Source organism: Ips typographus, linkage group LG4, assembly GCF_016097725.1.
Source record: "Ips typographus isolate SLU linkage group LG4, UJ_Ityp_2.0, whole genome shotgun sequence".
NCBI lineage: Eukaryota > Metazoa > Arthropoda > Insecta > Coleoptera > Curculionidae > Ips > Ips typographus.
Genome location: NC_138425.1, coordinates 14,025,033 through 14,039,192, shown reverse-complemented (window position 1 = coordinate 14,039,192; position 14,160 = coordinate 14,025,033). Strand labels below are relative to the sequence as shown.

Here is a 14,160-nt window from a genome sequence, read left to right as displayed (position 1 = left end):
ATTAATTTTTCTACATACACTACTCTTTAGGATCTCCACAATTACAGTGTACACATTGTGGTGAAAATGTGAAATGAAAATGTACAGAATTTGTGTGTAGCGAGCATAATGTACACATTGTACTTGTAGAGATCCTAAAGAGTAGTGAATGTAGAAAAATTGATCTTGATATTTCAAGAATGAATGAAGTTATGTAAAATAAACACCGTGTATCTCGGTAACAACTCATTTTCGGACACAACTTTGTTACTAGTTTATGCTTAAAATCCAATTCTCTAGGCTTGGTATAGGTTTGGCCGTTTAACCCTGACTCACTCTGTATATTATTACATGTCTAATATTTTTATGAGGTTTCAGACAGTGGAGCAGTAGTGAATTTGGGAACGCGGTAAAGTTTAAATAGTGGAATAATTGTGGAATTGTAGTAGTGTTTTTAGTAGCTGAATTAATTATTATACGGAGTGTTTTGAAGTGTAAATAAATTTATTAATTGTTGAGTTAAATTGACTTTGTGTAAACCCACGGGAAAATCGTAACAATTGGTGTCAGAAGTGCGATCAGACTTTAGTGCGACGTGAATTTGAACTAAACTTCGGGTTAGAGACTTGTGTTCAGAACCGGACTAGAGATTTTCGGAACAGTGGTGTGTTAAATTTATTTAATGCCAATAACAAGACGTCAAAGTGCAAACATGGAGGCCCAACTTGCAGCTATTATGGCAATGCATGAAAAACAAGAAGAGATTAGACAACGAGACAAAGAAGAACAAGAAAGAATGAGACAACAAGATATAGAAATGCGTCAAAAAGATAAAGAGCGGCAAGAAAACCGTAACGTAGAAATATTGAACGTTCTAGCGGGGACCAAGACAGAAATCCAAGAGTATGTAACCCAAAGTCTCAAAAAGATGGAGTATGATGTTCAGGTAAAATTTAATGATGTTCGGGAGAACATTACTAAAATTCAGAATAATGTTCGGGAGGACATTAATAAAATTCAGAATGATGTCGAGATAAAGCTACGCGGCTTAGAGCGGAAAATTGACAGCAGAGGAGTCAGCTCTACAGTGATCACCGGAAACGGGCTCAACAAGATCAAGCCTCCCACATACGACGGTCAAACTTCATGGGCAACGTACCAACTCCAATTAGAGACCGCTGCAAATGGATGGAGTAACAAGGAAATGGCTGTAGCATTAGTAGTGGCACTACGAGGACCTGCATTGGAGCTGTTACAGACTCTGCCTATCGCCCAACGAAGCAACTATGAAGCATTAGTAGCTGCATTAGAACGTTGTTATGGGGATCAACATAGGAAAGGAGTGTATCAAGCGCAATTAAAGGCAAGACAGCAGAAAACTGGTGAAAATCTACAAGAGTTTGAGGCCGAAATTCGTCGCCTTGTGCATCTGGCTTACCCAGCCGTCCCGGAGGAAATCCAAGAAGAATTTGTGGCACAGTATTTTGTAGATGGGATTCGAGATCCGGAGGTAAAGAAAATGCTGAAGATGTTCAAAGGGAGCAACTTTCCACCTGAGTATGTAATATACTATTAATATATATCATGTATCGAATTTATATTACTTTCAAATTCTATAAATATTCGATGCTAATAAACTTTTAATGACCGGTTTGGGTGGCTAACCCTGTAAAACACGACCAAGATCGTCAGCAGTTGAAAATTGACTAAAATGACTGCAAATAGTCCAGTAAGACAATTTTTATGATATTTGACTCTTGAGAATTGACTAGATAATGACAAATGGCCCAGTAAGTCTTAACCATCTTCCAATATTTTGACTTTGAAAATGACTATATAATTACTGGAAACCGCGTGTTAACGCGGTTTTAACATTCTGATTTTCAGAATTGACTGAGTTTGAAATGAAAGACTTTTAGCATTTTGACCATGAAAGTTAACTCGCATGACTTGAAAAGTTAATTTACGGGATATTTGACTGTTTTTTAACGTTCTCACCATAAGAATAGACTACAAATATTCTGGTAAGACAATTGTACAGGGTGATTGGTTGAATTTTGACCACCCCCTTAACTTCCTTAAATTTGACTTGAGCAATAAACGTTAAATACAAAAGTAGTAGATATTCAGGTCTACTTTACTCTTAGATGAACAGTGGTTATACAGTGTGTCCCAAATTTGAGTAACAAACCAAACTTATGTTTTTTTAGATACAACGACCAACTTTTTATCCGATATTTGAATTCTACGTCCAATTCTAGGCCTAATTGATGTAAAATGTCTGTATTGATATTCAACTTTTTCCGCAGCAGCATCTGTTATACTTATTGTATATTAACAATATTGCCTCGACTATGTGATTAAGAGTTAATTTGATTACTCAAATTTGGGACACCTTGTATAATAACTGTTTATCTAAGAGTAAAGTAGACTTACAATATCTACAACTAAGTTGTTACTAGTTTTTTTACTAAAATCAAAAATATGGAAGTTAAGGGGGTGGTCAAAATTCAATCAATCAAGGACGTTACTGCGAAAACAGTTCAATATCTATACAAACATTTTACATCAATTAGGCCTAGAATTTGACGTAGAATTCAAATATTAGTTAAAATATTGGTCATTGTATTTAAAAAAAACATAAGTTTGGTTCGTTACTCAAATTTGGGACATCCTGTATAATGAATGTTTGGCGGCAGACCTAAATATCTACTAGTTTTGTATTTAACGTTTTTTGCTAAAATCAAAATAAAAGTAAAGGTGGTGGTCAAAATTCAACCAATCACCCTGTACATACCTATTACCACTAATATTTTAATTGCTCTTTGTTTTCGATTTTTACGAAAAAAAAATATTTTTTTAAAAGTAACCAACATAACTTCAATAAAAAAGATATTTTTCTTTCTATTAAGCAAATAAAATACAGGGTTTTTCATTTATACATAGTAATCAAGTGATTGACATATTGTCAAATTTAACCTAAATATCTGGCGATTCAGAAAAAATACTGCAATTTTGCTAATTTAATCTATTAAAAGAGCTATTGAGTAAAATATAAGCAATCACCCTGTACATCTTTTGATTTGCTTTAGCGAATGGTGTGAGTGATGACCCTGTTTTGAGAAACAAATTAACCGATTTTCGAAGGAAATTTAAAACTATTGAAAATGCCTCTGTTTAGAAATCAGGATCAACACAAACGAACGAGATACAGTTGTAAATCTGAAGTTTGTTTTTGGGAAACTTGTACGATAATAGCGAGATTGTTAAGAAATCGATAGACTGACAAAATTTTAATTTACTTACCCCGTGAATTATCCAGCAAAAAATGTGCCAAATAATGGACAGACGCGTGAAAACAAACCGACGGATAATTGTTTTTTATTCAATATGGAATTATAATATGATTAGCTGAGCAGAAAACAGCAGCAGCACGATATTAGTGTAGGGGCCTTATTCGAAAGGCCAACGATAACATTCGGTGTCGATTTTGGGACTAGAACAAGCAGGAGCAGGACGGCGACGCGGTCCCGGACGAATTGAGTGCGTCGCGATGCCCGGCGCGCGTCAGCTCAACCCCTCGTTTTTTCCTTTCTATTATTTGTTTCGTGTATTCGCTTTTTTCAGCTTTATTGTTACATTTTTAAGCCCTGTGGAAAGAAATGCCACCCTGGATGTACTACTAGTGCCCCAAAAAATAAACATTGAGCTAAATTATTGCTAAACGATACAATTTGGTTTTAAACTACGTCCCAGATTTTATTATATTTTTTACATAAAAACAAACTTTGTTAATCACCTAAAATTTTAAATTTTAGATCAGAAATATAATTTGAAAGCTACCTATATCCTAAACAAGTCACAAGGTCCAGTGGATGTTCATTTCAGGTCTAGCGACAAATATTGAGGTCCAACCAGCGTTGCCAAAGCTACCCCGATTAGCCTAGATCTACCTGATTTCCAATAACTTCACCCAGCTCGCTCCTGACTCCTCCCATCAAAATCTACCCCGTTATTATGGAACCATCAAGAAACAAAAAAAAAACAAATAATATTGCCTTATGTATGATGACCAATAACCAATGTTGCCAGGTCTACCATTTAAACGGTTTATCTACCGTTTTTGTAGTTCTTGTACAGTTCTCCTGTTTTTTTTTGTATATAATCTACCGTTTTTAATTACGTCATTGCCATTATGTTGTGAAACTTTTCATATAATTTTCCAATTTATTTTTTAATAAGTATTCTAAAATTGCGCTTAAAACTTACTCCAAATTATTTCTAAAACCACGTGATGTCTATCACTATTGTCAGAATTGTCAAAGTTTTACTAGAATTTGCAAGAATTACATTTTAACACAGTTTTCGAAACAAGACGATTTTCTAAGATTTAATAGTTATTTTGACAATTGTCACGTGACCGTCTAACTAAATAGTGTTCTACCATCACGTGCCAACTGTCACTAACGTCAAAACTGTCAAACCATGTTCTAAAGTTGCAAAAATCAATGTTAAGAAACGTTTTCTTGCAGTATTTGATATAAAACGTGTTTCTGAGATTTATGACAGTTATTTTGCCAATTGTCGCGTGACAATCTAACTAAATAGTGTTCTACCATCACGTGACAACTGTCACTAACGTGAAAACTGTCAAACCATGCTCTAAAGTTGCAAAAATCAGGGTTTAGAAACGTTTTCTTGCAGTATTTGATATAAAACGTGTTTCTGATATTTATGACAGTAATTTTGACAATTGTCACGTGGCGGTCTAGCTAAATAGTGTTCTACAATCATATGACAACTGTCACTAACGTGAAAATTGTCAAACTATGCTCTAAAGTTGCAAAAATCAGGGTATAGAAACGTTTTCTTGCAGTATTTGATATAAAATGTGTTTCTGAGATTTATGACAGTTATTTTTCCAATTGTCACGTGATCGTCTAACTAAATAGTGTTCTACAATCACGTGACAACTGTCACTAACGTGAAAACTGTCAAACTATGCTCTAAAGTTGCAAAAATCAGGGTATAGAAACGTTTTCTTGCAGTATTTGATATAAAACTTGTTTCTGATATTTATGACAGTTATTTTGACAATTGTCACGTGGCCGTCTAGCTAACTAGTGTTCTACAATCACATGACAACTGTCACTAACGTGAAAACTGTCAAACTATGCTCTAAAGTTCCAAAAATCAGGGTATAGAAACGTTTTCTTGCAGTATTTGATATAAAACGTGTTTCTGAGATTTATGACAGTTATTTTTTTCAATTGTCACGTGATCGTCTAACTAAATAGTGTTCTACAATCACGTGACAACTGTCACTAAACCATGCTCTAAAGTTGCAAAAATCAGTGTTTAGAAACGTTTTCTTGTAGTATTTGATATAAAACTTGTTTCTGAGATTTATGACAGTTATTTTGCCAATTGTCACGTGACTATCTAACTAAATAGTGTTCTTCCATCACGTGACAACTGTCACTAACGTGAAAACTGTCAAACCATGCTCTAAAGTTGCAAAAATCCGGATTTAGAAACGTTTTCTTGTAGTATTTGATATAAAACGTGTTTCTGAGATTTATGATAGTTAGTTTTCCAATTGTCACGTGACCGTCTAACTAAATAGTGTTCTACAATCACGTGACAACTGTCACTAACGTGAAAACTGTCAAACCATGCTCTAAAGTTGGAAAAATCAGGGTTTAGAAACGTTTTTTTGTAGTATTTGATATAAAACGTGTTTCTGAGATTTATGATAGTTAGTTTTCCAATTGTCAAGTGACCGTCTAACTAAATAGTGTTCTACAATCACGTGACAACTGTCACTAACGTGAAAACTGTCAAACCATGCTCTAAAGTTGCAAAAATCAGGGTTTAGAAACGTTTTCTTGCAGTATTCGATATAAAACGTGTTTCTGAGATTTATGACAGTTATTTTGCCAATTGTCACGTGACTATCTAACTAGTGTTCTACCATCACGTGACAACTGTCACTAACGTGAAAACTGTCAAACCATGCTCTAAAGTTGCAAAAGTCAGGGTTTAGAAACGTTTTCTTGCAGTATTTGATATAAAACGTGTTTCTGAGATTTATGACAGTTATTTTTCCAATTGTCACGTGACCGTCTAACTGAATAGTGTTCTACAATCACGTAACAACTGTTATTAACGTCAAAACTGTCAAACCATGTTCTAAAGTTGCAAAAATCAGGGTTTAGAAACGTTTTCTTGTAGTATTTGATATAAAACGTGTTTCTGAGATTTATGACAGTTATTTTGCCAATTGTCACGTGACTATCTAACTAAATAGTGTTCTTCCATCACGTGACAACTGTCACTAACGTGAAAACTGTCAAACTATGCTATAAAGTTGCATACCAAAGTCGACGGGGGCAGTTCATCTAAAATATTTTCAAAATGGTGGCGCTTCCGGTCCTACCGGAAGTAGGTACCAACTTGCTTATTTTAAATGAAACACCCTGTATTTTATTATATTTTTAGATTCTGCTAACGAGTTCAAGTATGTTCTATGTATGATAACTTATATCTATCTGCAACGGTTTTCGGGATATTGACGTTTGAAAAATGACGTATTCACACTTTGAACCGTCCTAGCTCTTAATCAGATACAGATAGAGCAAAATGGTTTGCATGTTCCTATCTTAACTTTTTGAGATCTATCACCCTGTAGCATTTTTAAAGTTTGACAAGTGTCACAAATTTATAAGAGTAGAAAAATTGACATCTGTCAAACTTTGCGGTATGGCCTCGGCATACGCCATAAAATGTTAAGATAGGAACATGCAAGCCATTTTGCTCTAACTCCTTCTACTTAGGAGCCATGACATTCCAAAATGAGAAAATGTTATTTTTCATAGATATAGATTATCATACATGAAACATACTTTAAATTGTTAGTAGAATCTGAAAATATAATAATATACAGGGTACGCCATTTAAAATAGTCGAGCTGGCTGTCTCAAAGTGGTTTCAAGGGTGGAAAGTACATAAAAAATAAATTCCAACGTGTCATCTAAACTGTAGTCGGAAAGTGCCTCCTAGTGGAGATAACAGGTGCTTTTCCAGCGTTATACTTATCCTACAATTAATTTGGAACTAATGGATTAATTTGGTTTAAATTAACATTAAATTTTATTGGCTGCGACTACACTGGAAATATGGGTTACGCGTAAAATTATAAACAGTTTATGTACATCGAAAAAAATCGTCTTTTATTGATCATATTTGTATACTGTTGTTGGTTATATTCGGCCTTGTCTCGTAAATAAGTAAGATAGCCCCCGCTTATGCGATATTGATCACAAACTTCAAAACAAATAGTCAAGGGGCTCTAAACCCAAAAATTGTATCGCTGTTTGGGGATGACGTTACCATAGTGACCATAGTAGTGGTCCTCCTATTCATTCAGATGTGGCAGCTCGCTGGGTCCATGTCATCCACAAGGGCTTGGATGCCGAAAAGAGACGCGGTTTGCTTTTGAAATACTCGTATCCGGAAAATGGAATTGCTTTTAAAGCGCCCAAGTTAAACATTGTGGTTAAACAAGCCATCCTAGAATCGGTGAATAAGAGGAACGATCGTCTGATTCAAAAGCAGATGCTGCTCGGAGCTGGTTTGACAGCTATTGGTTAAGTAATTTCTGATTTTCTGAAACGGGTGGCAATAAGGAGATTATAGAGAAGCTAATCTATATTTGCCGGAAGGAGCTTATTTTACTGAATTTAAATAACGAGTTAAAAGATACTCTATCAGAGGCTCCTTCAGATAAATGGCTTTTGGTAGAAAATTTGAATGAGGTGTTAAAGAATTCTCGGTCCCTCCAAGCAACTGAAAGCTGCAAAGCCTGTCCCAAAGAAGTTGTCCAAACATGATTTAAACTTCAGACGTCCACTCAGGAATGCTCAAAGTCAAGGAACAAGAGTGAGTGGGCGGTTTCCCGGCAAGAAGATTCCTCAACGACCTCACCAGACCCGTCTAGAAAGACCTCGAGCGGAGAACAAATACCGGAGGCGCTAACTTGTCAGGTTGGTAAACCCGCTGGGAGGTTGATATGTCAGATAGAAAGGTGCTGTCTTGGGTTAAGGGTGTCATACTGCCGTTTGTAAGCCTTTTCAATGTGTTGCGCCTATAGAACCTCGATGATCGCCTTCTGATCGTTTCAAGAGCTATTCGTCAATTATCATGTAAGGATTGGTGCAATATCAGTACAACCCTGTAAAGGGTAATTTCTTTCCAAAATTTTCTTAATTCCTAAGCTGGATTATTATTATTAATTTAAAGCAGCTAAACCGATCATTTTAAAATGGAGGATTATAGGGTAGCTTCTAGTTTGATTACGCCAGGCTGTTTTTTAGCAAAATTAAACTTGCAAGACGCATATTTCCTTGTGCCAATCAGCCCAAAGCATAGAAAATATTTAAGGTTTACTTTTTAAAATAAACTTTATGAGTTCTCATGTCTCTGTTTCGGATTAAATTGCGCACCAAGGTCTTTGCTTATTGGAAAATCTAAAGAAGAATGCCTTTATAATGTTCATCAAACCATTAATATTTTAGAATATTTAGGTTTTGTGGTAAACTACAAGAGCATTTTGATTACCTTCTTGGGTTTTCAGTACAATTCCTTAGATATGTCAAACGCTTTACCTATCGAAAAGAAGAGCAAATTAAAGTCTTTGATGCAGTCCTTCTGTAATAAAATGTATTGTAAAATTCAAGAATTTGCAAGGTGGCTTGGTGTGCTTGTATCCGCTTGTCATATGGTTACTTATATTCTAAGTTGGAGAGGGAGAGGGAAAAGTTTTTGGCTCTTAGAGAGAATAATGACAATTATGGAGCTATTATGAAAATGTTTCCTATTCTAATTCCCGAGTTTCGTTGCCCGTTGGTGGATTGATAACCGATAAAACTTAATGATTTTGCGATGGAAATTTTCTCTGATGCCTCGACAACTGGCTGGGGGGTACATTGAAATAACAACTTCTCTAGAGGTTTTTGGTCAGAGAATGAAAAGAAGCATCACATTAATTATTTGGAGCTGTTGAAGCTTCTATTTTATGTAGGGTAGATAACTCTACCGCAATTTCTTATATTAATCGTATGGGAAATGTGCGTTTTCCAAAAATAAATGTTGATGCAGATTTAGCTTTTCGTAATGTTGAATTTGACACCGAATGGTCTCAAGCAGATTCGGCGTTTCACACCTTAACACAACGTTTGGGCTTTCCAGAAGCAATGGAAATTAATGCTTTTACCGTGAATTGGAACCAATTTTTCTTTTTTGCGTTTCCTCCATTTTGCATTATTTTAAAAGTTTTGCAAAAAATTATCAGTGAAAAGGCAGAAGGTATTGTAGTTGTTCCGGTATGGCCTACTCAGCCATGGTACCCAGTTTCTTCTTCTCTATTAGTAGGAGAACCGGTAGTATTTCAGCCCTCTCCTAAACTTCTTTCTTTTGGCAGAGTCATCCGCTGTCGGATCGTCTTTCTTTGCGATTTTTCAAAGGCTTTTGACTGCGTGGATCGGGGGGTGCTGCTGCGGAAACTTCACCGCTATGGGGTGCGGGGGACGGCTGCTCGATGGTTTGAGGAGTATCTTTCGGATAGGATCCAGGTGGTGAGGACTGGTGGCGGTGAGTCTGCGCCCTCGGTGTGTCATCGCGGCGTTCCTCAGGGTTCCGTGTTGGGCCCTATACTTTTCTTGATTTATATAAATGACCTCGCGACGCTGAATGTTCGGGGTGCATTCACACTTTTTGCCGACGATACGACTCTCCTTTGGCATGCGAGAACGGGTGGAGGCCTCAGGGAGATGATAGCCTTGGATCTTCCAAAGGTTAAGGGATGGTGAGATGCAAATTCCCTTAGCTTAAACATCACCAAAACAAATATACTCACCTTTGGTTGTGATTTTGAAGAGTTATATATTGGCGATCAGCATATTGAAAACAAGTCGATCACGAAGTTTCTGGGTCTTACCATTGACGATAAGCTTAAGTTCGGGAACCATATTTCTCAGTTGAGATTTAGGTTGGCGTCGGGTTGTTATGCCGTTAGGGTGGTCTCGGGCGAGCTGGGGACTGAGACCGCTAGGATGGTGTATTTCTCACTTTTTGAGTCGCATCTGCGCTATGGTATAGCGTTTTGGGGATTTTGTTCTCGACAGCTGTTTAACTCAATTTTTGTCATACAGAAGAGAGCGCTCCGGTTCATGTGCCGTGTGAGAGCTAGGGAGCATTGTAGACCACTGTTTGTTAAGCATGGAATACTGACATTGACGTCTTTGTTGGTCCTCGAGACGGTGTGTCAGATTCACAAGACAGCTTGTGATGGAATTTCTGATAGTTCACATAATACGAGGTTGAGCGAGGAACAGCGTTTGCGCCTGCCTATGCCCCGGTCGATTCTTGTCAGGGGATCGATCGTGTATGAGGGCCTCAAAATCTACAACCATCTGGACAGAAAATATAGGCTAATGAAATACCCACAATTTCGAAGGGGGGTTAAGAGTTTTCTATTAACAAGGTCTTATTACATCCTGAAAGAGTATTGTAGTGACAGTCTTCAGTGTCTTTGGTCGTCTGCAGTTCTAACGAATTTTTATGGTTGTACTTATTTTTAGTTTTATTGTTACATTTAACTTCTTTTTACTTAACTTCTATTCACTTTGCTTTGTACACAAGAATTCTGTTCTTATTACAATAAAGCAGTATTTTGACTTTGACTTTGATGGGGGCACGGCTATCCGGCAAGCGTTGCAATTAGGAGGAGTGCCTTGCGTGTCACTGGACATATGTTTGGCTTCGCTTGCACCGAGCACTGTCCGGCAGTACTGGATTGAAGCTTTGATGGGCATTTTGTTTATCGGCTCGTGTGAATCCGTTTCAGTCCTCTGCAAGTCAAATTTTCGAATTCTTGACGTTGCAATTTAACAACTTCATACAGTTCTTTAAACACTTATAGATCTGCTATTGCACAAGTAGTCGGATCGGAGTTTGGTCAGGATTTTCGAATACAAAAGTTTTTTAAAAGTGTTAATATGTTACGACCTGGACTTCCCAAGTATGAAAATACGTGAGACCCTGCACAGGTCTTAAATTATTTAAAGCAATTTGACAATTGTTGCATTAACCTTAAAATGTTAAAATGTTGTCTACGCTTTTGGCTTTAGCTACAGGACAGACACTTCAGACGTTGGCTCATATTGAGATAAACAATATTATTATGTCAGAAGGTATCATTTAGATTCCTATACCAAAGCGGGTAAAAACACCGACAAGGTCAAGGTTTCAGCCTTTTCTGCGACTACATTTTCTTGATTCGGATCCAGATATTTGTGGGCAAGAGCGTTACTTGCATATCTGGAAAAAATTAAAGGAATCGAACAAAGTATGTTTATTTCAACGAAACCTCCCCATAAAAAAGTTTCTACTCAAACGGTTAGACGCTGGATCAAAGTTATACTGGGTAAAAGTGGTATTAACGTGCAAAAGCACGCGGCCACCTCAGCTGCGGCCGGGAAAAGTCTAAATTTTGATTATATCAGGCTAGATGGCGGTTGGTCAAAAGATTCCAAAATGTTTGCAACTGTTTATAATAGACTTTTAACTGCCGCTGTTTCTTTTGCTGAAACGGTCCTAACTTGTTAAGTTTTTAGTTTGTATTTTATTCTTATTTGGTTGCAATGTTATAAGTATGTAAGCTTTTGGTTGATGTTTTCTGTGTTTTATACATTATATAATCGGTTAAAGTAATAAACCTCAATTACTTACTTAATGGTTTTGTTTGTTGTACCTAAATTGATATCTAAATATCTACATATCTTACTTATTTACAAGACGAGGCCGAATATAATCAGAAAATCAAACAAACTTACCTGTGATGTTCGATTTTGATTATATGAGGCCTCGTCGAAGCAAATAAGGCCCTTATTGAGTTGCAACAATCCAACTTTAAAATATGACTGAGGGTTGACGGCAGCGCGGGGTAGTGGGGATGGGTTGACTAAGTTTGCTTTGAAATTTGTGATCGATATCGCATAAGCGGGGGTACTACATATCTTATTTACTTTGACGAGGCCTCATATAATCAGGATCGAACATCACAGGTAAGTTTGTTTGATCTTTTGATTAACGATGAAATGCTAGAGGAAAAACAAAATTTAAACCCAAGCGATCTTAAACAATATTCAAAACGTACGAATAAATACATAATACATACTAGAATAATAAAGTTATCCATCGGGCGTATTACAAATCCTGTTAAAACACATAATTAAGCCGTCAGACAAAAGCACGGATCTCCTAGAGGAGCACACTATAAAAATATCTAAATAAAGTTTGGAAGTTACAACGTAGGAAAATCTAACAATAATAATTTAACAATAAACTTTATGGAACAATGTTTAAGTACAAAATGCTAGAAATCTATTGACCACCAGAAACAGAAACTCACCGTTTTTGACGAAATCGAAAACAAAACAATAATTTAAAAGCAGTCAGACCTGTTTGATGATATCAACACCATTTGGAGCCTAATAAATTCAAGAAAAATCTTAAAAATCTGCCTAAAAACCAGATATTTAAGACAGTAACAATCACTAGATTTCTGGATAAGGAAACTTGGTACATATAAGCATAAGTGCTGAACATCCAGTCTATCTCAGTCTGTAATGGAAATCTGAGCATAACCTATAAGAGCTTTGTCGTCTGGCGTCTCGTTACTAGCCACGCCGGATTGCTAAAAAAATCAAAATAAAATTACTACAGGAGGATATCGATTCAAATAATAATTTTAACGGTTAGGTTAGATTAGGCTAGTTTGTCATCAACGCAACGGCTCGCTTAAAGGAATGCACACATTGACGCGAATTGATTTGCCGCGATAACAAAGCGAATATTTCGCGACCCAGGCGGTAGAGAAATTCGTCTCTCCTATCACATTTGCGCGAATATTTCGCGACACGTAGGAAGTCAAAATTTGTGGGTACACTTGCGCAAAAATTTCATAAGACATATTTTTTTATTGATTATATAGAAAGATGGATTCTTCAAGCTCTGAAGAAGAAGCAATAGTATTATTGGCTGCTTTAGAAGATGAGGAAGGTGAAAAGTAAGGCATTCTAACAATTTTTTATTAAATATAATTATGTGGGAACTTTAAATTCAGTAGCGCCTTAACATTTACAGGACAAGAAAATGTTTAACGTCAATTGAGGAATAAAAAGTACCATTTTGTGCTAAAGTTGGTGTTTTTTTTTTAGAAAAAAGCTCTGGACACATGATATAAATTTGGAAAGAAAAGAAAAAGGCGAATTTCATACACTCATGCCACAACTGCGACTAGATAAAAAGCGTTTTTATAAATATTTCAGAATGGACATTGCTGGTTTTGATGAAATATTAAAGGAATGCACACATTGACGCGAATTGATTCGCCGCGATAACGAAGCGAATATTTCGCGACACAGGCGGTAGAAAAATTCGTCTCTCCTATCACATTTGCGCGAATATTTCGCGACACGTAGGAAGTCAAAATTTGTGGGTACACTTGCGCAAAAATTTCATAAGACATATTTTTTTGTGACAAATTACGAAGCAAACGTCAAAATGACATATCTGTCTATTGCATTGTTGCGTCATCTTATTTTTAAATAAATTAAGCTATATCATCGCATTTACAGTGCGTTTTTTTTAACGCGCAACATAGGATTTCACGTGTTAAATTTTTAAGCCCATGTTAGACCATGTTATTTTGGAACTACAAGTATAAAACTTGACGGGTGGCTGTTTCGTACCCTGAAGCTTAAGTAAGTTTACCAATTCGGCCTAAAAAGTGTTAAAAAGCTTGCAAAAAATCATCTTTTTTCGAAAAGATTTTATCGTTTCATACTCCCTGTATGCATTGTTGTTCTTTGTTGTTTTTGATACTGGCACGGCAGGTAGCAGGTAAAATTTGGCGTAGAAAGTAAAACAGGGTGATCATTAACTTTATATCAAGAAAGTTAAGAACAAAAGAAGTATTTTTATAAGTGAATTGTTCAAAGTGACCTCCAATTGAAGCCAAACAGTATTCCAAACAATCATAAAATGCCCTTTTGACGTTCAAAAGATGTCGGGTCGTGATGCAGTCAAAATATGTCACTTTACCTGCTACCTGCCCTG

General features: G+C 36.3%; 2 protein-coding genes across 3 annotated transcripts in view; both read right to left on the bottom strand.

Annotated features, from left to right (window-relative positions):
- Positions 1-3,719, bottom strand: part of LOC145728409 (acetylcholinesterase-like) — a 63,521-nt gene extending 59,802 nt beyond the window's left edge. The window contains exon 1 of the mRNA XM_081978627.1: positions 3,286-3,719. The gene's annotated coding sequence lies outside the window, so the exon portion shown is untranslated. The remainder of the gene's footprint in view (positions 1-3,285) is intronic.
- A 7,658-nt stretch (positions 3,720-11,377) lies between these two features.
- Positions 11,378-14,160, bottom strand: part of fray (oxidative stress responsive kinase frayed) — a 54,683-nt gene continuing 51,900 nt past the window's right edge. For both annotated transcript variants that reach the window (XM_081978628.1, XM_081978630.1), the window contains one exon: positions 11,378-12,736. In XM_081978628.1, coding sequence (XP_081834754.1) covers positions 12,659-12,736 — 78 coding nt within the window. In that variant the 3' untranslated portion in view covers positions 11,378-12,658. The remainder of the gene's footprint in view (positions 12,737-14,160) is intronic.